The 25,216-nt window shown below is 42.6% G+C and overlaps 1 protein-coding gene across 1 annotated transcript in view; it reads right to left on the bottom strand.

The window, feature by feature from the left end:
• LOC119893753 (mucin-2-like) overlaps positions 1-25,216 on the bottom strand; it is a 39,343-nt gene that overhangs the window by 10,451 nt on the left and 3,676 nt on the right. Inside the window, exons 11-32 of the mRNA XM_038706087.1 lie at positions 24,983-25,052; positions 24,739-24,876; positions 24,092-24,256; positions 23,858-23,952; positions 23,645-23,771; positions 23,256-23,511; positions 23,053-23,105; positions 22,858-22,961; positions 20,395-20,546; positions 20,146-20,284; positions 19,867-19,977; positions 19,553-19,732; positions 18,965-19,210; positions 18,705-18,861; positions 17,732-17,860; positions 12,949-15,303; positions 5,967-6,295; positions 2,902-3,076; positions 2,576-2,823; positions 2,207-2,390; positions 1,928-2,120; positions 1,600-1,775 (exon numbers count right to left, since the gene is read on the bottom strand). Of these exons, the coding sequence (XP_038562015.1) occupies positions 1,600-1,775; positions 1,928-2,120; positions 2,207-2,390; positions 2,576-2,823; positions 2,902-3,076; positions 5,967-6,295; positions 12,949-15,303; positions 17,732-17,860; positions 18,705-18,861; positions 18,965-19,210; positions 19,553-19,732; positions 19,867-19,977; positions 20,146-20,284; positions 20,395-20,546; positions 22,858-22,961; positions 23,053-23,105; positions 23,256-23,511; positions 23,645-23,771; positions 23,858-23,952; positions 24,092-24,256; positions 24,739-24,876; positions 24,983-25,052 (5,782 nt within the window). The remainder of the gene's footprint in view (positions 1-1,599; positions 1,776-1,927; positions 2,121-2,206; positions 2,391-2,575; positions 2,824-2,901; positions 3,077-5,966; positions 6,296-12,948; positions 15,304-17,731; positions 17,861-18,704; positions 18,862-18,964; positions 19,211-19,552; positions 19,733-19,866; positions 19,978-20,145; positions 20,285-20,394; positions 20,547-22,857; positions 22,962-23,052; positions 23,106-23,255; positions 23,512-23,644; positions 23,772-23,857; positions 23,953-24,091; positions 24,257-24,738; positions 24,877-24,982; positions 25,053-25,216) is intronic.

Genomic DNA, 25,216 nt, shown 5'->3' with positions numbered 1-25,216 from the left:
CCATCCTGCAGGCGTACCAGGCCGATCTACTCAAAGACTGTGACCGAGGGGGGAGGCCCCTCTGAGGAGGACTTAACCGAGCTCCGTAGAGCTACGGATTTAGCGCTTCGTGTCACCAAGGAGACGGCCCGTTCCATTGGCCGCTCCATGGCAGCACTGGTGGCTACAGAGCGCCATTTGTGGCTCAACCTCTCGGGCATCCAAGAAAAGAAGAAAAAGGCTTTCCTCCTCGATGCGCCCCTCACTACTACTGGCCTGTTTGGTGAGGCAGTGGTCACTGTCGTCAACAGGTTCCAGCACGTAAAAACGCAGGGAGAGACGTTTGAGCAGTATCTCCCCCGCCGTTCTGGGTCCAGGACGGCAACGGCCGAGGAGAGACGAGCTCAGCCCTCGTCTAGCTCCTACCGTCAGAGCCAGAAGTGAAGCGTCGCTTCCCGTGGTCCCCCTCATCCAACCTGGGACGCGAGGCGGCACTCTCGCCCACAGCCCCCTGAGAAGATGGATCTGAAGACTATCATTCAGTCTTGGCGGGTCCTGAGGTTTCGAGTAGGGGGGCCCACTACCGGGGACCTACGCATGGCGGAGCCTTGCAAACATTTCCCCGTGGGTCCTGCGCACCGTAGTGGATGGCTACAGGCTGCAGTTACGGGTCTGCCCCCCCAGATTCAACGGGGTGATCTGGACTGTGGTCACTCTGAGGTCTTGGAGTCGGTGGAGGAAAGCAGACCAGTTGCTGGTGTGTTTCGGGTCCCCCAAGGCTGGGCTCCCCGCTTCTAAACACACGATCAGCAGCTGGATCGATCAGACTATTTCCATGGCCTATCAGGTGCACGGGTTGCCTTCACCTAAGCCCGTGATGGCACACTCTACTCGAGGCATGGCAGTCTTTAGGGCCCTCCTCGCAGGGGCATCGCTCAAGGATTTGTGTGATGCAGCTGGCTGGGCCACTCCTCACACTTTTATCCGGTTTTACAGTCTGGACCTTCCTTCTGCTCTCCTCTTAGTCTTGCCTACAGGTTTCTGCACGCTGGGGGCAGGCGGGGGTTTCGGCGCGGCCTAGTGGGTATCTCGTTCCCATAGTGTCGTCATCGACGCAGTTTGAGTTCCCTCGAAGGGGAATGTCTTGGGTTACATATGTAACCTTTGTTCCTTGAGAAGGGAAGGGAACGAGACACTGTGTTTGCTTCATAGCAAAGAGCTAATGTGTCCTGTGTGCCGGCGTGCTTATATACGCCTCCAGTTACGCCGTCACACGCTACCGTTATAGCAACACCAATAGAATTGGAGTAGTTTCATTCATAATACAGCCCTGCCACGCCCAGAGGTGTTCCCATAGTGTTGTCACCGACGCAGTGTCTCGTTCCCCTTCTTGGGGAACAAGGGTTACATACGTAACCCGAGACGTTTTCCTGATTTTGTGAAATGAAAACGTCATCGCACAGAAGCGAGTGATTAGGTGAAAATGTACAGAAGAATAAAAAATCCTAACGATTACATTAGGGTTCCCAGCTCTGCTGGTACTGGGAACCGCGATGCCTTGCATTCGCTGGTTCCCAGCCTACTTCGGGCTTGGGCCCCTAATAATAAGTGGTTGCTTACCACATTGTGTGGTGTGATTCCTCCAATGAATGCAAACCCCAGCCTGAGCACAGGCAGCAGCATAAGTCTGCAAACTTGAGCACTCCACATTTGGGTTGGAAACATGGCAGCTATCAAAAACACAGCCTTGGTAGAAATTGCCAGGAGAGACAAAGCGATGGCACTCTGCAAAGACACTGTGAAAAAATAAACATAAAACAAGTATCTTAAATTTTGTTGGGTTTTAAAACACAACACTGACAAAATTGTCAATCAATTTATATTAATTGCTTATATTAATGTTGCGGGAATACATGTGAACTGCTAGAATCGATTAGAGAATGTCTACCTGCTCTTCAGCAGTTCACACATAGAGTTTGGATTGCTCGGGCATGGACTGGATGTAGGAGATGGCAGTACAGGTGGACAGCTGGGGTGAGAAATGTTTATTGCAACCCAGTAGTCGGCCATCACGGCACAACTTTCCACTAGCCTGCCTCCAGGTAACATGCAGTCATCAGCCTGGTTGTTATTGCATGTTCCTGACAGTAGAATCACAACACAGATAATATTACAGTGTAAACTCAAGCAAATTATTTAATAGGGCAACTGAGAGAGATGTTCGTACCACAATGTCCCTGTGTGTTTCTGCCAAAGAATTGAAAGGGCAGGGAGACACTAAAGCCAGTTATTCCAAAAAGAATGACCACTTTTATGTCAGGGATCTCCAACACTAGGTTAATGATAGAATTTGAGACTTCGACACCTTGTTGTGAATAAGGTAGTTTCAGAGGTGTTTCATCTTTGAGCACCTACAGGGAAAATATAAATATAAAATATAACAATACAATACTTTAAAACATTTTTATCTCACAAAAACTTTTCATGAAAATGTGGCCTATACATTGACAGTAATAAAATACTCCAATTTATTAAGTTTTTTAAAAACATGTACTAAGCTTTTCACCCTATCCACCCAAACCCCATCTTGTTTTACCTCCAAATTTGGTTTTCCAATGACGTTATGATTCTTCAGTTTGAAAAAATGTGATCCATAAAATACAATTATAGATCGTGGACAAGAAACATTGTCAGTGAGAGCACAAAAGACATTGTCAATATAAATCTTCAAGTTATATTTTGGTGAAATCTCTTCCATCAAGACATAAGTACAGTTTCCTTGATAAGAGTAGAAAAGTCCATCAAATGTGATGTAATGAGGATCTCCCCAGCCTTCACAAACACCTGTACACAAACAAAAAGCTGTAAGTTCTACAGTCATTATACGTTGTGAAGCATTCTTTTAAATACAAAAAAACTTACAGTCACAAGCGTAATGTTGGCAGCAGTGGTACTCATCGTACACAAGAACTGGTTCATTTCCATTGGCACAAGTGATCTTTTCCATGGGTGGACATTTAAGAGAAAATGTGTCAATCCTGTTGTTCCCAATGCATCTGGCCATGATGCAGTCGTAAAGATGAAATGTCTCATTTTGCTGATGTAAAGAGAAAAATGGGAGAAACGTTTTTTGCACAAGACACTTCCTGTTCTATGTATGACAGCTTATCCAATCCAATCCAACATTATTTATAAAGCACATTTAAAAACAACCACGTTGACCAAAGTGCGGCACACTAAAATTAATCAATAAATTAATCAATAACAAAACAATACGACCATAAAAGAGTAAGATACAACTCTTAAACTGGGTTAAGGGCCAAGAACTAAAGGTAGGCTCAATCCCCCCCTGTTCTTTTGACTTTCTAATATTTTGCTTTATGATCTGCAACCACAATGGCTGGCCGTCTGGTCGGCTGCAGGGGAAAGCTGTCTGTGTATCATACTGGGCCTAATATTGAGTAGGAATACAAGCGGTCCCTCCCAACTTGGACTGATCCTTGTTTTTGCTGAAATATGATCAACAGCTCAACTCCAAGAGGGAGTTTACTTTCCATCTGGGACGAGTTTAATGTCTAAACTTTTCACAGTCAAGGACAGGTGCACAATTAGTAATCCATTTATCATGTACTGAAATCATTTATATATGCATTTATAAGTAGGCATGTATATTTATACATATTATAAACAGTTTGCAATGTGTTATATCACACAAAGACAACATCTCTGAAGTAAGCTTCCGATTCAGCAGTTAAACGTTAAGTATGTAAGTTTTAGTGACACGTAGTGGTGAGGGTTACGAATTGCAACTAATTGCTCACTCACCTCTAACCTGGAACCTTCTCGGACTTATTACAGCAGCTCTGTACGGGATATACCGGAGACGTCGAAGAGAGAAGCTTGCCGGCGCACTGGTTAAACTGAGACAGTGAGGTTTTCGCACTGCGTTCCCTTCTATTCACCTGGGGAATGTCCGCTCTCTGGCCAACAAAATGGACGAACTGCTGCTCCTCAACAGAACTAACTCGGACTTCTGCAGATCTGCCACCCTCTGTTTTACCGAATCCTCGCTCACCTAGCATACTTCACCTACAGGGATTTAATCTCTTCCATGCGGATCGCGTAACCAAGCTCGAGGGGAGGCGGACTCTGTCTCTACATAAACGAAGGTTGGTGTACAGATGTCACAGTGTAAAAGAAATCTGGCATTCCTCACTTAGAGACATTTTTCATTAACTGTAAACCTTTTTATTCACTGTGGGAGTTTTCCTCGTTTCTGGTTGCCGTTTACATTCCACCTCAGGCCTGTGTTAGTGAGGCGTTACTACAGCTGGCCGACCAGATAACTAATGTGGAGAAAAAACATCCAGACTCACTGCTCATTGTTCTCGGGGATTTCAACAGAGCAAACCTCAGCCATGAACTTCCAAAGTACAGACAGCATATTAAGTGCCCCACCAGGGACACTAACATACTGGACCACTGCACAGTCACACCTCTCCCCCACTCCAACTTCAAACAGTCACCTTCCCCCACTGCCACGCTGTCACCCCCCCTTCTCTGACCCCTCGCCTGCACTCACAATCTGTGAAGAGGATGTGAGCCAGCTCTTCCAGAGGCAGAAGATCAGGAAGGCTCCTGGCCCAGACAGCCAGCTGGCCCCCATCTTCACACAGATCTTCAACAAATCGCTGGAGCTGTGTCAAGTTCCCTCCTGCTTCAAACGCTTCACAATCATCCCGGTCCCCAAAAAACCCTCCATCTCTGGATTAAACCACCACAGGCCTGTCGCCCTGACATCTGTAGTCATGAAGTCCTTTGAAAGACTGGTGTTAGCCCATTTGAAGGACATTGCAGGCCCCTTGCTGGACCCCCTGCAGTTTGCCTACAGGGCTAGTGGATAATGCAGGCAACTTGGGACTGCCCTTTTTAGTATTTTCACTAATAGTAATAAATGTTTTACAAATCTGAAAGTATCTTTTAAAGAAACTTTAGCCTCTGTGGGACAATCTAGTCCAGATTTGAAAGCTCTAGATACAGAGGTTTCTGATCTGGACCTGGTCTAATGTGTTCTCCATGTGAAAAAAACAGATAAATCACCCTTTATAGTACACATAACATGTTGGCTGAAGTGTTTCAGCTCAGGTCGAGGCAGATGGCCGCCCACCCTGAGCCATGGTTCTGCTCGAGGTTTCTGTCTCTTAAAAGGAAGTTTTTCCTTGCCTCTGTCGCCTAGTGCTTGCTCTTGGTGGGAACTGTTGGGCTTCTGTAAATAGCATCATAGAGTACGGTCTAGACCTGCTCTTTTATGAAAAGCGCTGTGAGATTACTGTTGTTGTGATCTGGCGCTATATAAATAAAATTGAATTGAATTGAATTGTCTGACCTATTCTTGTTCAGTGCAGTGAGGAGTTGCTTAAACAAACTGAGGAGGCAGGTGTCATCCAAAAGAATCTTGAAGGCCTTCAGCATATTCGGATTCGCTTTATACCACAAAAACACTATTAGTATTACAACTTAGAACTCTTACAACTCTTATAACTGCAAATCTTTCTCCACGTGCCCAAAGGGAGGATTAGGTTGTTTTGTTTGTTTTTTTAATTCTTCCATACGTTTTCACCTAATTCCCATAGTGCAGCCTAGACGGTAACTGCTAGGGTCGCAAAACTCACAGGACATAAAAGACATAAAAGACCTCTCCCTCTCCCAGGCAGTACAGGATAAAAGGGCTTTAGCTTAGTATAAAGCCTAAGTTGAACGAAACCAGCTTTCACAACACACGACACAATTCACCAGTTTAAAATAAGTCTATCTTGTTGCCAAGGTTTACTACAACAGACATACCATAGGGTTCCAAAGGGCCCAGGTCCATTTGAGTGGAATTAGAAGCACCACTGGGTCTAAATATCATGACCTCTGTCTGGTCCTTTAAATTTGATGAACATGATTCTATGTGTATCTTTGTGATTGATATGTCAGTCACTTACCATTTTATTCCAGGGACGGCAATAAGGAATAGAATTTGGAGTGGATACAGATTTACTTATTGTAGATGTGATTGTCTTAGTAGTAGGTGACGTTGATCTGCTGGTTGGGGTAGTTTTAGGTACAGTTTGCACAGTTGTAGATCCTGTGGTTGGCCTTTCAGTTGTAGTAGTAGGTGGTGTTGTCGACCTTGTGGTTGTAGTTGGTACTTCAGTTGAGGCGGTGGGTGGTGTCGTAGACGTTGTAGCTGTAGATGGCACTTCAGTTGTAGTAGTAGGTTCAGTTGGTGGTGTTGTAGTAGTAGGTTCAGTTGGTGGTGTTGTAGTTGTCGCTTCAGTTGTAATTTGTGGTGTTGTTGATTCTGTGGTTGTAGTTGGTGCTTCAGTTGTAGTGGTAGGTTCAGTTGGTGGTGTTGTAGATGTTGTAGTGGTTGGTTCAGTTGAAGTAGCGGGTGTAGTTAGTGGTGTTGTAGACCTTGTAGTTGTAGTTAGTGCTTCAGTTGAAGTTGCAGGTTTAGTTGGTGTTGTTATGGATTCTGTGGTTGGTGAAGTAGTAGGTTCAGGAGGTGGTGTTGTAGACCTTGTGGTTGTAGTTGGCCTTTCAGTTGTAGTAGTTTCAGTAGGTGCTGTTGAAGACCTTGTGGTTGTAGTTGGTGCTTCAGTTGTAGTCGTAGATTCAGTTGGTGTTGTTATAGATTCTGTTGTTGCTGTAGTCGTAGGTTCACTAGGTGTTGTTGTAGACCTTGTGGTTGAAGTTGTCGCTTCAGTTGTAGTTGTGGGACATGGTACATGTACATATACCATTTCACAACATTGTACTCTGATGCTATAGTTAAAGCACTTCCGTGGAGGCTTTTTCTGGTCCTTTTTTTTGCATGTTAAACCAGTTTTCACATCACAAGTAACATTTTGTCCGGTTTTATTCACAAAGTCAATGAAGTTCATTGTAGGGTCATTGGTCAATCTACATTCAATGTCGCTCGGATTGTCACATACCAGTTTACCGCTTTTTTTGATGTTCTCATATGTTTCCAAGTCACTGTGGTCAGTTTCTGGATCATACACATCATACCACTCTGACCACTTACATCTATTCATTTTAGTATTACAGGGAGCAGGAGTAGTTGTTGAGAGAGTTGTAGTTATTGTGATTGGTGTTGTTGTAGATTCTGTGGTTGTAGTTGGTACTTCAGTTGTAGTAGGTTCAGGAGGTGGTGTTGTAGACCTTGTGGTTGTAGTTGGCCTTTCAGTTGTAGTAGTTTCAGTAGGTGTTGTTGTAGACCTTGTGGTATTAGTTGGCGCTTCAGTTGTAGTCGTAGGTTCAGTTGGTGTTGTTTTAAATTCTGTGGTTGTAGTTGGTGATTCAGTTGTAGTAGTGGGTTCAGGAGGTGGTATTGTAGACCTTGTGGTTGTAGTTGTTGCTTCAGTTGTAGTCGTAGATTCAGTTGGTGTTGTTGTAGATTCTGTTGTTGCTGTAGTCGTAGGTTCACTAGGTGTTGTTGTAGACCTTGTGGTTGTAGTTGGCACTTCCGTTGTTGTAGTAGTAGGTTCAGTTGGTGGTGTTGTAGATTCTGTGGTTGTAGTTGGTACTCCAGTTGTAGTAGGTTCAGTAGGTGTTGTAGACCTTGTGGTTGTAGTTGTAGGTTCAGTTGGTGTTGTTGTAGATTCTGTGGTTTGTGTAGTAGGAGGTTCAGTAGGTGGTGTTGTAGACATTGTGGTTGTAGTTGGTGCTTCAGTGGTAGTTGTAGGTTCAGTTGGTGTTGTTGTGGATTCTGTGGTTGATGTAGTAGTAGGTTCAGTTGATGGTGTTGTAGACATTGTGGTTGTAGTTGGTGCTTCAGTAGTAGTTGTAGGTTCACTTGGTGATGTTGTAGTTGTCGCTTCAGTTGTAGTTGTGGGACATGGTACATGTACATATACCATTTCACAACATTGTACTCTGATGCTATAGTTAAAGCACTTCCGTGGAGGCTTTTTCTGGTCCCTTTTTTTGCATGTTAAACCATTTTTCACATCACAAGTAACATTTTGTCCGGTTTTATTCACAAAGTCATTGAAGTTCATTGTAGGGTCATTGGTCAATCTACATTCAATGTCGCTCGGATTGTCACATACCAGTTTACCGCTTTTTTTGATGTTCTCATATGTTTCCAAGTCACTGTGGTCAGTTTCTGGATCATACACATCATACCACTCTGACCACTTACATCTATTCATTTTAGTATTACAGGGAGCAGGAGTAGTTGTTGAGAGAGTTGTAGTTATTGTGATTGGTGTTGTTGTAGATTCTGTGGTTGTAGTTGGTACCTCAGTTGTAGTAGGTTCAGGAGTGGTGTTGTAGACCTTGTGGTTGTAGTTGGCCTTTCAGTTGTAGTAGTTTCAGTAGGTGTTGTTGTAGACCTTGTGGTATTAGTTGGCGCTTCAGTTGTAGTCGTAGGTTCAGTTGGTGTTGTTTTAAATTCTGTGGTTGTAGTTGGTGATTCAGTTGTAGTAGTGGGTTCAGGAGGTGGTATTGTAGACCTTGTGGTTGTAGTTGTTGCTTCAGTTGTAGTCGTAGATTCAGTTGGTGTTGTTGTAGATTCTGTTGTTGCTGTAGTCGTAGGTTCACTAGGTGTTGTTGTAGACCTTGTGGTTGTAGTTGGCACTTCCGTTGTTGTAGTAGTAGGTTCAGTTGGTGGTGTTGTAGATTCTGTGGTTGTAGTTGGTACTCCAGTTGTAGTAGGTTCAGTAGGTGTTGTAGACCTTGTGGTTGTAGTTGTAGGTTCAGTTGGTGTTGTTGTAGATTCTGTGGTTTGTGTAGTAGGAGGTTCAGTAGGTGGTGTTGTAGACATTGTGGTTGTAGTTGGTGCTTCAGTGGTAGTTGTAGGTTCAGTTGGTGTTGTTGTGGATTCTGTGGTTGATGTAGTAGTAGGTTCAGTTGATGGTGTTGTAGACATTGTGGTTGTAGTTGGTGCTTCAGTAGTAGTTGTAGGTTCACTTGGTGATGTTGTAGTTGTCGCTTCAGTTGTAGTTGTGGGACATGGTACATGTACATATACCATTTCACAACATTGTACTCTGATGCTATAGTTAAAGCACTTCCGTGGAGGCTTTTTCTGGTCCTTTTTTTTGCATGTTAAACCATTTTTCACATCACAAGTAACATTTTGTCCGGTTTTATTCACAAAGTCATTGAAGTTCATTGTAGGGTCATTGGTCAATCTACATTCAATGTCGCTCGGATTGTCACATACCAGTTTACCGCTTTTTTTGATGTTCTCATATGTTTCCAAGTCACTGTGGTCAGTTTCTGGATCATACACATCATACCACTCTGACCACTTACATCTATTCATTTTAGTATTACAGGGAGCAGGAGTAGTTGTTGAGAGAGTTGTAGTTATTGTGATTGGTGTTGTTGTAGATTCTGTGGTTGTAGTTGGTACCTCAGTTGTAGTAGGTTCAGGAGGTGGTGTTGTAGACCTTGTGGTTGTAGTTGGCCTTTCAGTTGTAGTAGTTTCAGTAGGTGTTGTTGTAGACCTTGTGGTATTAGTTGGCGCTTCAGTTGTAGTCGTAGGTTCAGTTGGTGTTGTTTTAAATTCTGTGGTTGTAGTTGGTGATTCAGTTGTAGTAGTGGGTTCAGGAGGTGGTATTGTAGACCTTGTGGTTGTAGTTGTTGCTTCAGTTGTAGTCGTAGATTCAGTTGGTGTTGTTGTAGATTCTGTTGTTGCTGTAGTCGTAGGTTCACTAGGTGTTGTTGTAGACCTTGTGGTTGTAGTTGGCACTTCCGTTGTTGTAGTAGTAGGTTCAGTTGGTGGTGTTGTAGATTCTGTGGTTGTAGTTGGTACTCCAGTTGTAGTAGGTTCAGTAGGTGTTGTAGACCTTGTGGTTGTAGTTGTAGGTTCAGTTGGTGTTGTTGTAGATTCTGTGGTTTGTGTAGTAGGAGGTTCAGTAGGTGGTGTTGTAGACATTGTGGTTGTAGTTGGTGCTTCAGTGGTAGTTGTAGGTTCAGTTGGTGTTGTTGTGGATTCTGTGGTTGATGTAGTAGTAGGTTCAGTGATGGTGTTGTAGACATTGTGGTTGTAGTTGGCGCTTCAGTAGTAGTTGTAGGTTCACTTGGTGATGTTGTAGTTGTCGCTTCAGTTGTAGTTGTGGGACATGGTACATGTACATATACCATTTCACAACATTGTACTCTGATGCTATAGTTAAAGCACTTCCGTGGAGGCTTTTTCTGGTCCCTTTTTTTGCATGTTAAACCATTTTTCACATCACAGTAACATTTGTCCGGTTTTATTCACAAAGTCATTGAAGTTCATTGTAGGGTCATTGGTCAATCTACATTCAATGTCGCTCGGATTGTCACATACCAGTTTACCGCTTTTTTTGATGTTCTCATATGTTTCCAAGTCACTGTGGTCAGTTTCTGGATCATACACATCATACCACTCTGACCACTTACATCTATTCATTTTAGTATTACAGGGAGCAGGAGTAGTTGTTGAGAGAGTTGTAGTTATTGTGATTGGTGTTGTTGTAGATTCTGTGGTTGTAGTTGGTACCTCAGTTGTAGTAGGTTCAGGAGGTGGTGTTGTAGACCTTGTGGTTGTAGTTGGCCTTTCAGTTGTAGTAGTTTCAGTAGGTGTTGTTGTAGACCTTGTGGTATTAGTTGGCGCTTCAGTTGTAGTCGTAGGTTCAGTTGGTGTTGTTTTAAATTCTGTGGTTGTAGTTGGTGATTCAGTTGTAGTAGTGGGTTCAGGAGGTGGTATTGTAGACCTTGTGGTTGTAGTTGTTGCTTCAGTTGTAGTCGTAGATTCAGTTGGTGTTGTTGTAGATTCTGTTGTTGCTGTAGTCGTAGGTTCACTAGGTGTTGTTGTAGACCTTGTGGTTGTAGTTGGCACTTCCGTTGTTGTAGTAGTAGGTTCAGTTGGTGGTGTTGTAGATTCTGTGGTTGTAGTTGGTACTCCAGTTGTAGTAGGTTCAGTAGGTGTTGTAGACCTTGTGGTTGTAGTTGTAGGTTCAGTTGGTGTTGTTGTAGATTCTGTGGTTTGTGTAGTAGGAGGTTCAGTAGGTGGTGTTGTAGACATTGTGGTTGTAGTTGGCGCTTCAGTGGTAGTTGTAGGTTCAGTTGGTGTTGTTGTGGATTCTGTGGTTTGTGTAGTTGGAGGTTCAGTTGATGGTGTAGACATTGTGGTTGTAGTTGGCGCTTCAGTAGTAGTTGTAGGTTCACTTGGTGATGTTGTAGTTGTCGCTTCAGTTGTAGTTGTGGGACATGGTACATGTACATATACCATTTCACAACATTGTACTCTGATGCTATAGTTAAAGCACTTCCGTGGAGGCTTTTTCTGGTCCCTTTTTTTGCATGTTAAACCATTTTTCACATCACAAGTAACATTTTGTCCGGTTTTATTCACAAAGTCATTGAAGTTCATTGTAGGGTCATTGGTCAATCTACATTCAATGTCGCTCGGATTGTCACATACCAGTTTACCGCTTTTTTTGATGTTCTCATATGTTTCCAAGTCACTGTGGTCAGTTTCTGGATCATACACATCATACCACTCTGACCACTTACATCTATTCATTTTAGTATTACAGGGAGCAGGAGTAGTTGTTGAGAGAGTTGTAGTTATTGTGATTGGTGTTGTTGTAGATTCTGTGGTTGTAGTTGGTACCTCAGTTGTAGTAGGTTCAGGAGGTGGTGTTGTAGACCTTGTGGTTGTAGTTGGCCTTTCAGTTGTAGTAGTTTCAGTAGGTGTTGTTGTAGACCTTGTGGTATTAGTTGGCGCTTCAGTTGTAGTCGTAGGTTCAGTTGGTGTTGTTTTAAATTCTGTGGTTGTAGTTGGTGATTCAGTTGTAGTAGTGGGTTCAGGAGGTGGTATTGTAGACCTTGTGGTTGTAGTTGTTGCTTCAGTTGTAGTCGTAGATTCAGTTGGTGTTGTTGTAGATTCTGTTGTTGCTGTAGTCGTAGGTTCACTAGGTGTTGTTGTAGACCTTGTGGTTGTAGTTGGCACTTCCGTTGTTGTAGTAGTAGGTTCAGTTGGTGGTGTTGTAGATTCTGTGGTTGTAGTTGGTACTCCAGTTGTAGTAGGTTCAGTAGGTGTTGTAGACCTTGTGGTTGTAGTTGTAGGTTCAGTTGGTGTTGTTGTAGATTCTGTGGTTTGTGTAGTAGGAGGTTCAGTAGGTGGTGTTGTAGACATTGTGGTTGTAGTTGGTGCTTCAGTGGTAGTTGTAGGTTCAGTTGGTGTTGTTGTGGATTCTGTGGTTGATGTAGTAGTAGGTTCAGTTGATGGTGTTGTAGACATTGTGGTTGTAGTTGGTGCTTCAGTAGTAGTTGTAGGTTCACTTGGTGATGTTGTAGTTGTCGCTTCAGTTGTAGTTGTGGGACATGGTACATGTACATATACCATTTCACAACATTGTACTCTGATGCTATAGTTAAAGCACTTCCGTGGAGGCTTTTTCTGGTCCTTTTTTTTGCATGTTAAACCATTTTTCACATCACAAGTAACATTTTGTCCGGTTTTATTCACAAAGTCATTGAAGTTCATTGTAGGGTCATTGGTCAATCTACATTCAATGTCGCTCGGATTGTCACATACCAGTTTACCGCTTTTTTTGATGTTCTCATATGTTTCCAAGTCACTGTGGTCAGTTTCTGGATCATACACATCATACCACTCTGACCACTTACATCTATTCATTTTAGTATTACAGGGAGCAGGAGTAGTTGTTGAGAGAGTTGTAGTTATTGTGATTGGTGTTGTTGTAGATTCTGTGGTTGTAGTTGGTACTTCAGTTGTAGTAGGTTCAGGAGGTGGTGTTGTAGACCTTGTGGTGGTAGTTGGCCTTTCAGTTGTAGTAGTTTCAGTAGGTGTTATTATAGACCTTGTGGTACTAGTTGGCACTTCAGTTGTAGTCGTAGGTTCACTTGGTGATGTTGTAGTTGTCGCTTCAGTTGTAGTTGTGGGACATGGTACATGTACATATTCCATTTCACAACATTGTACTCTGATGCTATAGTTAAAGCACTTCCGTGGAGGCTTTTTCTGGTCCTTTTTTTTGCATGTTAAACCATTTTTCACATCACAAGTAACATTTTGTCCGGTTTTATTCACAAAGTCATTGAAGTTCATTGTAGGGTCATTGGTCAATCTACATTCAATGTCGCTCGGATTGTCACATACCAGTTTACCGCTTTTTTTGATGTTCTCATATGTTTCCAAGTCACTGTGGTCAGTTTCTGGATCATACACATCATACCACTCTGACCACTTACATCTATTCATTTTAGTATTACAGGGAGCAGGAGTAGTTGTTGAGAGAGTTGTAGTTATTGTGATTGGTGTTGTTGTAGATTCTGTGGTTGTAGTTGGTACCTCAGTTGTAGTAGGTTCAGTAGGTGTTGTTGTAGACCTTGTGGTACTAGTTGGCGCTTCAGTTGTAGTCGTAGGTTCAGTTGGTGTTGTTTTAAATTCTGTGGTTGTAGTTGGTGATTCAGTTGTAGTAGTGGATTCAGTAGGTGGTATTGTAGACCTTGTGGTTGTAGTTGTTGCTTCAGTTGTAGTCGTAGATTCAGTTGGTGTTGTTGTAGATTCTGTTGTTGCTGTAGTCGTAGGTTCACTAGGTGTTGTTGTAGTAGTAGGTTCAGTTGGTGGTGTTGTAGATTCTGTGGTTGTAGTTGGTACTCCAGTTGTAGTAGGTTCAGTTGGTGTTGTAGACCTTGTGGTTGTAGTTGTAGGTTCAGTAGGTGGTGTTGTAGACATTGTGGTTGTAGTTGGCGCTTCAGTGGTAGTTGTAGGTTCAGTTGGTGTTGTTGTGGATTCTGTGGTTGGTGTAGTAGTAGGTTCAGTTGATGGTGTTGTAGACATTGTGGTTGTAGTTGGCGCTTCAGTAGTAGTTGTAGGTTCACTTGGTGATGTTGTAGTTGTCGCTTCAGTTGTAGTTGTGGGACATGGTACATGTACATATACCATTTCACAACATTGTACTCTGATGCTATAGTTAAAGCACTTCCGTGGAGGCTTTTTCTGGTCCCTTTTTTTGCATGTTAAACCATTTTTCACATCACAAGTAACATTTTGTCCGGTTTTATTCACAAAGTCATTGAAGTTCATTGTAGGGTCATTGGTCAATCTACATTCAATGTCGCTTGGATTGTCACATACCAGTTTACCACTTTTTTTGATGTTCTCATATGTTTCCAAGTCACTGTGGTCAGTTTCTGGATCATACACATCATACCACTCTGACCACTTACATCTATTCATTTTAGTATTACAGGGAGCAGGAGTAGTTGTTGAGAGAGTTGTAGTTATTGTGATTGGTGTTGTTGTAGATTCTGTGGTTGTAGTTGGTACTTCAGTTGTAGTAGGTTCAGGAGGTGGTGTTGTAGACCTTGTGGTACTAGTTGGCGCTTCAGTTGTAGTCGTAGGTTCAGTTTGTGTTGTTTTAGATTCTGTGGTTGGTGTAGTAGTAGGTTCAGGAGGTGGTGTTGTAGACCTTGTCGTTGTAGTTGGCCTTTCAGTTGTAGTAGGTTCAGTAGGTGTTGTAGACCTTGTGGTTGTAGTTGTAGGTTCAGTTGGTGTTGTTGTGGATTCTGTGGTTGGTGTAGTAGTAGGTTCAGTTGATGGTGTTGTAGACATTGTGGTTGTAGTTGGCGCTTCAGTAGTAGTTGTAGGTTCAGTTGGTGTTGTTGTGGATTCTGTGGTTGGTGTAGTAGTAGGTTCAGTAGGTGTTGTAGACCTTGTGGTCTTAGTTTGCACTTCAGTTGTCGTAGTAGGTCCAGTTGGTGGTGTTGTAGATGTAGTTGTTGCTTCAGTTGTAGTAGAAGGTGTACTTGGTGGTGTTATTGATTCCGTGGTTGTAGTTGGTGCTTCAGTTGTAGTGGTAGGTTTAGTTGGTGGTTTTGTAGATATTGTAGTGGTTGGTTCAGTTGAAGTAGCGGGTGTAGGTAGTGGTGTTGTAGACCTTGTGGTACTAGTTGGCGCTCCAGTTGTAGTCAGAGGTTCAGTGGCTGTTGTTTTAGATTCTGTGGTTGGTGTAGTAGTAGGTTCAGTAGGTTTTGTAGACCTTGTTGTACTAGTTGGTGCTTCAGTTGTAGTAGTTTCAGTAGTTGTAGTGCTGTCAATAAGAGGGCGTGTGGGTGGGACATTGCCGCATATATCATTTTCAAATATCACTGTTTCATGTATGCACTTTGCAATGTTGCACATTCCTGAATGGTCAGTCACATTGTAAATAACTTGACCTTCCTCATATCTAGTTCCATAGTAAAAGCAACCTTTACATCGGAACACGCATATCTGGTTCTCCTCATCAAATATGGGCTTGTCTTCTGGGCATACAGGGTAACAGCCTGCAAAAATTACAGTATAAAACATCACACATTATTTTCTGGTAGTAAAAGCATTGTTATTAGGGGTCCAAGCCCGAGTGGGCTGGGAACCCGTGAAAGCAAGGTATCGCGGTTCCCAGTACCAGTGGAGCTGGGAACCTTATTGTAATTGTAAGGATTTTTATTATTATTCTTCTGTACGTTTTCGCCTAATTCCGATACTGCAGCCTAGATGGTAACTGCTACAGACTTTAAACTCACAGGGTTTAAAGTCTTTCATTGGCTTGGCCCAGAGATCGTCCGTGCCAAGTTTGGTGTTGATCGGACTTGTGGCTTCGGAGGAGTTAATTAAAATAGGTTTTTCAGTTTTCGCGATTTTGCGAAAAAAAAGGACGCCCTGCCGTGGCTTGGGGGGGACTGTGGAGAATAAATGACCAGAGTTATAAATGAAAGGGGCTTGCGGTTACGGAGATCTGAAATTAATGTATGTGTATGGGAGTGTTATTTGATTTCCAACAAATAGCGCCATTTAGAGGCCAATTGACGCCAATTTTCACACAGCCCCTCGGGAGGGTGTGGCAGATAAGGTCACCAATTTTGGTGTAGATTGGCCATTGCAAACGTAAGATCTGACATGACACCCTGTTTCAAGCGTTTGCGCAAACATTTGTTAGCTTATAATTGGGACGTTTTTTTGCGGATCAAGATTCCCTCTACAAACATTCATTGGGTCGGTCAGAGATGGTCCATGCCAAGCTTGGTGCCGATCGGACTTGCAGCTTCAGAGGAGTTACTTAAAATAGGTTTTCCAGTTTTCGTGATTCAGCAAAATGCACACATCATCACACAGAGGCGTGTCCTATACCATCGGAATCGGCAGCATCCCCCAAACACGTAGACATAACTTATGAATGTGCCATGTAGTGGGCCGTAGTTATGAGGCAAAATGTCCTTTGGTTCAAAATCCCATTGAAATGAATGGGATTCTCCCACCGTATTTGAGCTTCGATTATAGTGCCACCTTTAGGCCGTATTGCACCTCATTTTTCAGGTGTCAGGGCCCCAAGGGGAACAATTGCCCCAAATTTGGTATCAATTGGATTTTTTTTTGAATAGCGTGAACTAGGGGCTAACTGCACCGAATTTTGCACAGGGGCATGGCAAGTTTGGTGTTGATTGGCCATTCCCAACGTAAGATACGACATCACTTCTTGTTTATAGCGTTTTTTGCAAACATTTATTAGCGTATCATTTTAACAAATTTTGTCATATGAAAATTTTCTCTACAAATTTTGGTCCGGAGAGTATCCGTACCAAGTTTGGTGTCAATCTGACTTGCGGCTTCGGAGGAGTTAATTAAAGTAGGTCTTTCAGTTGTCGCGACGAATCGAAAAAAAAAGTCTAGGCGGAAATGGGCGTGGCCTATACCATTGGATTCAGTGGATATAAGGTTTCTGGTATGCAGGAGTTCCAAGGCCAAATGCATATATAGCACCCCCTAGCGGTAGAAGTGTGCGGATATTTGCACCTGAGGTACTTGCAGTGGTTTGGACCTACCTTATGGGTTTCATGTCTGTAGCACTTACCGTCTCGGCTGCAGTATGAGTTTTAGCGGCGGAATAATAAAAATCCTAACGATTGATTCCAATAGGGTTCCCAGCTCCGTTGGTACGCCCTCCCGTTGGTACTGGGAACCGCGATGCCTTGCATTTCTAGGTTCCCAGCCCACTTGGGCTTGGACCCCTAAAAATCAGAACTAAAACAATAGGGTTCTCAGCTCTGCTGGTACTGGGAACCGCGATGCCATTTGCGGGTTCCCAGCCCACTCGGGCTTGGACCCCTAATTAACTCCTCTGAAGCCGCAAGTCCCATCGCCACCAGACGTGGCACGGATAATCTCTGGACCAAGCCGATAAAAGTTTGTAGATCCGACAAAAAATGTCGCAATTATAAACTAACAAATGTTTGCGAAAAACGCTAAAAACAGGAAGTGATGTCATATCTTAAGTTTGGAATGGCCGATCAACAACAAATTTGGACCAATAATGTGGGACGCCCCCTGAGGGTCTGTGCAAAATTTGTTGTAACTAACCCTTAGGTGGCGCTATTTAAGCTGATAAAATTTTCTTCTATAACCACAAGTCACATTGACATGAAACACGAGCCGAATCACGAAAACTGTAAAACCTATTTTAATTAACTCCTCCGAAACCGCAAGTCCCATCACCACCAAACTTGGCATGGAACCGTGATGCCATTTGCGGGTTCCCAGCCCACTCGGGCTTGGACCTCTAATTAACTCCTCCGAAACCAGAAGTCCCATATAAATATAGTTTCTTAATGTGTCATAAGTTAGTCAAAAAAGATCAGTTCAACATCAGGAGATTATAAGATTTTTATTAGCAAATTAATCAGTTCTAAGGTGAGTAATTGTGAGTTAACCTCTTACCTTCCAGGTGGGGTAAAGAGTTGCTACAATTTCCTTGTGGATTGAAGCAAGTCTTGTAACAAGGTGTGTGGCAAGGGTTGTAGTGCCACTTGCATTCATTTCGGCTGTTGTAGTAGTCACAAAAGACAGCTAGAAGAAAAGATAAAATGGATGTTATGTTTTAAATAAAGGAATTGTTGATTAAAAAAAGTAGATTAATGTCTATAAACGTGTCACTGAGAACACAAACTTCCATCGGCTATATTCTTGCAGTATATTGATTTTAGGTCTCCCGAATACTTTAATCTTTAGTTATTTCAAATTACATTCATAAAAACAACCTATTAACTGTCACGATCCTGTCCTGAGCTTGTCTGGGTTAGATTATTTTGGCCATGCCTTTCTCTGTGTTTGGGTTTTGGGTTTCAGTCCTGTCTATCTGTGGTCTTGTATCCAGTCTCCTGTTTGTTCGGTGTACGTGGTTCTGATCTGTCCTGTTATCTCGGTGTCTGCCTTAGTACTTGTTTAGTTCTGTCCCGTCCCTCATGTCTTGTTCTCTAAGATCATGCTTGGGTTCTGTTTGTCTGTTTGCCAGTTTCATTAATTAATCTGATTTTTTTCATTCTGCTTTAGTCTCTGTGTAGCCTTTATTATTGCATTCATCCCACTCCTGCTTTACGCGCTCACCGACCGTGACATTAACAACATTCTATAATACAAAATTGCACTCATATATTGAACTAGACAAACCATTGCAGTGTTTTAAAATATACATTTTACAAAACACGCACTGATGCCCATAGATTCTCTTAAATATGTAAAACAGGGCAGATTATAAGATATCATTTTTATAAAGGAAAGTACAGCAAGCCATTCTCATACATACATCACGTGTTAAATCCCTAAAAACTGAGGTCATAAGAATTTGGGGAATCTAAAAATATGGTCTTGAAAACGTCAGTTAAATCTGAGGGGGAAATAGTTGTTTACTTACGACAGATTTCTGGAGTTCTCCATGCAACACAGACACTGGCCTCATTACAAGCTTGAGCATAAGATGCAACTGCTGTGCAGAAACACTCACAGTCTCCTCCAGAGTCGCAGGCACATGAGTCTGTCACACAGTTTTCATAAAATCGATGGGGATCTACCTGTTCGGTTATCAAAATATTTGACAGATTTAAAAAAATCTGTTTGATGTTTTCAATCATATAACTTTATATTGTGATAAATTAGAAAGAAATCTGCCATTACCTTATTGTGGCAGTCTTTGAAAGTACCATCCTTTGCAATTATAATGTTGCACATCATTTTTGCCCAGTGATGTCTAGTGGGTCTTGCTCCACAAGGGTCAACATTCATTTCAACATCTGGGCAGCTGCTTGACACTTTCCAGCTGTTTGCAAACTCTAACAGATTGCTCACTGCCAGCCGACCCTGGGTGGTGAAGTCATTCTGTCCATCACCATCAAAATCTCCACACAGGCCACATACCTCTCCCTGTATGGCCGAACAAACTTAGTCAGTTATAAATAATAATAACAATATTCCATATCGATACAAGAAACAAGCATTTTTCAGGCATCAATAAACCTGTATTATGTTGACAAGCACAATATTCTATTGTATTTACATCATATGTAATAAATATTGGAATAAGTTCCTTAAGGACTTTTTCATACATCAATGCCATTGTTCTCCCAAAGCTTTTTAAGTGAAGAAAATGATCAGCAAAGACAGATAAACTACAGATGAGAAAAAGATGGTCCATCATATCAAAACTCTAAGCTCTTACTCTGAGAAATTTCAGTCATCATCACTGCAACAATGACTGTGACTCACTTTGTGCTGTGGTTCAAGGAGGATGTGAACAGTTGTTTTGCGATCCCACATCACTGTCAGACCAATGGCAGATTCTATAACCAGATACAACCCAACCCTCCTTATTTTGTACTGAATCTGAGGGCCATCTCCAAGGTCCTCTTCCTTATAGTGACCCTTTGATAGTTTGACTTCCATTCGCTGCAATGTTAAAGAGATTTTGTTGCTTTCATTGTGATTGTAAAAACTGCAGCTTGATATATGACATAATTCATTAAATTGTGCTCAATATTTTAGGCATAGAATATATATCAGGTGTTGGTATTTTATCTTACCCCCAGTTGGATTCTAACAGTTTTAGAGCATGTGGTGCCTGTAGTTCCACATGGTACATTTTCTGTGATAACACCAAACTTGCCTTGCACTGTTTTATTGCCACAGTTGTTCTTAAAAAAGAGATATTCATTAAACATTTTGCAAGTTTACTTCATAGTAGACATGAGACCATTGATCAAATCAAACTTCAGATTGGCCTTTACTAATCCAGAATACTAACATTATTAAAGAAAGGCTAGAACATAAAATCATGGAAGATTTTGACATGCTTTGTTTACCTTAACAGCAACAGAGTCACAATGTCCTTGAAACCCATATGATCGCTGATCAAATGTATTGTAGTGACCACTCCCATAAATAATGCAAGTTCCCGGACATCTTTTCTCTGTGCACTCCCAGTTTCCACTTTTGCAGGTACTAGATGTATCAGAAATTGTTAAAAATAATAGTAAAACATGCAGGCAAATATGATATTTGTTTACACTGCTACATTGGACATGTGATAACATGTAAAAACAAGTTCATACCAGCTGTTGCACTGGTTACGGATTTGTGTTCCAGGGGCATAAAGATGCCCATCATGCTGACATGGACATTCATGAACTTTTACACAGGAGCCTTTTCCATCATCAATAAGGCCACCTGGACACTGACAGCCAGATGCACACTCTGGGGAGTCCTGGGTAGATGGAGAGATCACAGTGATAGAAAACAAGAAAACATTACTACTACTACTACTACTACTCAAAGCTCTAGCCCTAACATTATTTAACTTTATTTTCACTTTTCAAACCTATTCACGCTGAAGTTGTAAAACATGTTACGATTTAAATCAGTTTAGTTAAGCTATACGTCGGCATGTGTCACAGCTCGACGATAACCAGGCAGAGAATGCTGCCCTATATGAGAGAATCACTTTATTCTCTCTCTCATATTGGGTACAAGCAAGGGCCCCGCCAACAGACATACCAGTGGAATGACAATGAAGACAATGCGGAAAGAGAGAGGGGGAGCGAAGGCATGTGAGAAGCCGGAAAGGTAGGTGTGTTGTGGTGGCAGCCTGGCTGACGGTGAGTGTCCTGTTTATTTCTCCTTTTTTCTTGTGATTCTATTTTTCCCTTGTGTTTTTGGCCTGCTTGTCTGTGTCTCCTCTGCTCTCCTTGCTTGTGTTCTCCCTCTCTCTCTCTGCTCCTGAGCCTAACTGACGATCCATACCTGCACCTCGTCAGCCACCTCCTCTGCCTGCCGCACCTGCCAGCAATCAACTCCGTCCCTGCCAGTATTTCAAACCCGGTTCTCCACACAATCGCTGCTTGATGGTCGTTGCTCTGACCTGGTGCCACTGCTTGCCTCAAGCCTTTTGCCACATCTCTGTTACCGGTTTCCTGTTTTCCCTGTTACTAATCCTGTCTGTCTGTCTTTCCCCAGGTCCACTCACCTTCATCCTTCGTCTAGTCAGCTGGGCTTGCCTGCCTGCCCTTTCCCCTCGGGCGTCTTCCACGGCACCCTCTCCGCTTCCCCTCGTGCCTCACAGTCAGCCTGCTACCACACTCCTCCACCAACCCCCCAGTCAGTCCTCCCGTGCCTCCTCTCTTCCTCTGCCCCCCGGTGCCTCCCAGTTTCCTTGTCCAGCCTCCTTGGCCCCACCTGCTCCTCGGCCCCCGGTGCTCCTTGGCTCCTCTGCCTCAGCCCCCTCTGTCCTATTTGCTCCTCGGTCCCTCGTGCCCGTGTTCCCCCCGGCATCCACCTCTCTCTCCCCTCCACTTCCTCAACCCCCTTTTCCCTCAATAAATCCTCTTTCACCTGAGCGTGGCTTTTGGGTCCTCTCTGTCCAGCATCCATAAGAAGGTGGAGATTTAAACCTTGCTTTCCATCGTTAGTCATGGAGAACAAGAGATCGCTGGCAAACAAGATGGATGAACTCACAGCCCAGTGAAAGTACAGACCTAGCTGAGCGGGAACATTTAAGACTATTCGGTCAGGCTGACTGCCTTTTAAGGGATCGGGCACACTGGGGAAAACGGAACGGTAACAAGAAAGGAGAAGGTCTAGCCATCTTTGTGAACTCCAAATGGTGGAACCTGAGGAATATAACTGTGAAGAAGGTTATCTGCCGGCTGTGGGACTGAGACCTTACTATCTACCTGTGAGTTCTACAAGCAGTCGTGCCCAGGGGTGGAAGGGCACAAAAACCATTCAAATGAGGTGTTTTTCAACAGGTTTGTCATCCCCTACCCCAATCCACACCTCAGGTAGATCTTTGAGAGGCTTGTGCCGAAGCACCTAAACCCCTGCTGAAAGACTCCCTGAATAAGAGTGGCTGATGCCATCAGGCAGTCTGAGGACAAACACCTAGAGCTCAACATATGCAAGACAATGGACCTGTTAATGGACTTCAGATGGAGCAGGAAGCCCTCAAAAATTCAGTGGCAAGGAATAGAGGTGGTGGATTACTACAAATTCCTGGGATTACACAACAATGTGGACTGGTTGGATAAAACAAAGGCTTTCTACAGGAAAGGACAGAGAAGACCTTTAGGAGTATCAGTTCTTTAGTGTGTGCACCAGGCTACTACAAGTCTAGACTAGCCAACTCACTGTTCTTTGCAGTGGTTTGCTGGGGTTGTGGTGGCAGCACTGCCCACCCCCCACCAAACGTTTAAAATGACTGACAGCAGCCTCTCTAATAATGAAAGTAAATTGTAAAAGAAAACACTCATACATTAATACAACACTGAAAGAACCTGGAAGAGAAAGATGTGACCCACAACTGGTTCATCATAGTTAATAATAATGCAGCGCAGTGAGCCTCCAGATGTTTCATACAGGAGACAGAGTGCAGTTTATTTCAGACACTTCACTGATAAACCTCTTGTTAAAATAGGGACCCTTATTTTAACAAACTGTTCACCATTAAATTCAGGAAATAACAGTAGATGAGGTTATTTGAGAATAATATGTCAATTTAGACAGTGGAAAAAATAACTCACACAATCATTGTTGTCCAGATTTAAACAAGTTTGAGCACATTGCAGTCCAAGCTCTCCTGCACCCGCAGTGGAGCAATTGAAGAATACTTTTGGGAAAGGGCATGCTGTAAAAATAGACAAAGAAGGACACACCAATTTAATGTGATATAATATATGTAAATTGAAAACCTCAGTATAGAAAAATAAAAAGCATACTTGCTGAACGGACTCTTAGAGAATGGCAATGAAGTATTCCATTGGTGCACATACTAGAAATAGACCCAAAGAAATCCGATGCAACACAAAAATACAATTTAGTTTCTGTTAATCTCACATACAACACACACTACAATCATGCTAAAACCTTAGTCTAGAAAAACTGATATGAAGTCAAATGAAATTGCAAACAGCTGACTCACCATTGGTCATCTTTCATGCTGATGGACTTTCCTGCCTGGATGTAGACTTCATTATGGTAGCAGGGGCATTTTGCCATGGGGACGCACAAGTCGTCTTCATTTAGGTAGAGACCCTCAGGGCAGGAGCAGCCATCCACAGGCAAGAAGTCAGAAGTGCAGCTTTGTTGCTTTTCGCCCAACGATCTGCAAGTCATCTGGCATCTCTGATTTTTGTAAGAGAAGATCTGAGATGCTGGACAGCTCCTTGTGTATTTATCTGTTTGTGCACAATGCAAAGTTGATTATTTAGATAGTTTTATGTCTAACTGATGAAAGGGAAGATGTTTTCATCAAACTCCAGAAATCATCACTCAACTTTACCAAAACATAACAATGAAATAAATACTTACCGCAAACATTCTGTCTCCAGTCTGTCAGGAACACTCCCTTTGATGCACAAGCTCTGGCATAGGAGGAGAAGACAGCACAGAGGCAGGCCTCACTCTTCTCACAGTTACAGCTAGCGTAAATACATCGCTGCAGAAGAGAGCAAACACTTAACACAAAATTATACTCATCAAAATGTAATTCAGTGAAAGATAAATAGAAAGGTTTTGCTGTACCTTGTAGTACATCTCAGGATCCATCACTGAATGGCACTGTGCAAAGGTACTGTTTGGACTTAGCAGCAAGGCGCACCAGTGTTTGGCGTAATTCTCTAAAAGTGGAGAACAGTTAACTTTAAAATTTTTAATGAGTTCAAATGTGTTGCACTGTTCAATGGGTCTAAATATAACATTACATTACAGAAAAACAGTTTCAAGCAGAGAATAATAGTCAAAGAAATACACATTTACCATTTTCCACACTGAGGGCACAGGGGTCATCAAGTCTTTCCTCTCTGTCTCGGCACATGAAGTTAGCCTTCCAGGAGTTACTAAATGTTGCTGCTGTTCCCTCCACAATCCCCTGTGGAGTCTTCATGTCATCAGACAGGACCATGTTGTAGTTCCCACATAAACCTAAAGACACCAAATATTTTCATGGTCAAATGTGTTTTCAGTTTGGCGCTTCTTGGCCAACAAATATCGACTATATATGACTATGCTGTGATCCGCATTGTATAATGTGCATCACATTATTGTCATAAACTATTGATTTTATTGTAGTTTTGAGCATGTTTTTACAGTTAGACCCCAATTATAGTTGTGTTTTGTTGTCTTTACTGAACTAATAAATCAAATTAGAATTGGGGTCATTCTGTCAGTGACTTCTGTCCAATTGGACTTTTTTTTGCCACCAGTGGAGTCGCCCTTGCTGGCCGAATTGGCTTCACTACTCAGACCCCTCTCACTTGTTTAAAACAACCAAAAATAAAAAATTACTCTAACCTCCTTATCAGATAGACTGTATAATTTAACACCTACAGTCTGTAATAACTTAATATACAGTATACATAATATCTTCTGACATAGGTTTTGATGATGCCAATATTTCGTTTTACCGCGTGTCTTTGCTCTGTAGCCTGGTTCCAGGCTGACATAGACTTGCATGACAGGCACATGCTGGACCTGAATTTGCAACCCAAAGCTGGTCTGGAGCAAGATGTGAAAGGATGAAGCGTGGAATATGTTGATGTCACCTTTGAATAAAGAGAAATACAAAAACACATAATTTGCTGATGTCGTAGCATAAATGAAAGAAGACAATAATATGTATAATTCAGAGTTTCTTATTGTGTGACCTACCTGAGTGGTGTGGCAAAGTGATAGTCTGCATATTCTGCTTTACTGTACCATCGGAAGTGAACGTTAATACCTGAATAAAAATAGACTCAATCATTGGAGAGTTGAATCAGTTTGAATTAATAAATGACTTGTCTTCTAAAAAGGGGCGGCTGTGGTTAGATTAACGGGTTGCCCGTTAATCGGAAGGTTGGCGGTTCAATCCCTGGCTCCTCCAGGCTGCATGTCGAAGTATCC

Source organism: Micropterus salmoides, unplaced genomic scaffold (genome assembly GCF_014851395.1).
Source record: "Micropterus salmoides isolate LMB-PRFRI ecotype aquatic unplaced genomic scaffold, ASM1485139v1 Ms_hic_scaffold_8, whole genome shotgun sequence".
In the NCBI taxonomy this organism is placed as follows: domain Eukaryota; kingdom Metazoa; phylum Chordata; class Actinopteri; order Centrarchiformes; family Centrarchidae; genus Micropterus; species Micropterus salmoides.
This window is presented reverse-complemented; position numbering and strand designations above follow the sequence as displayed.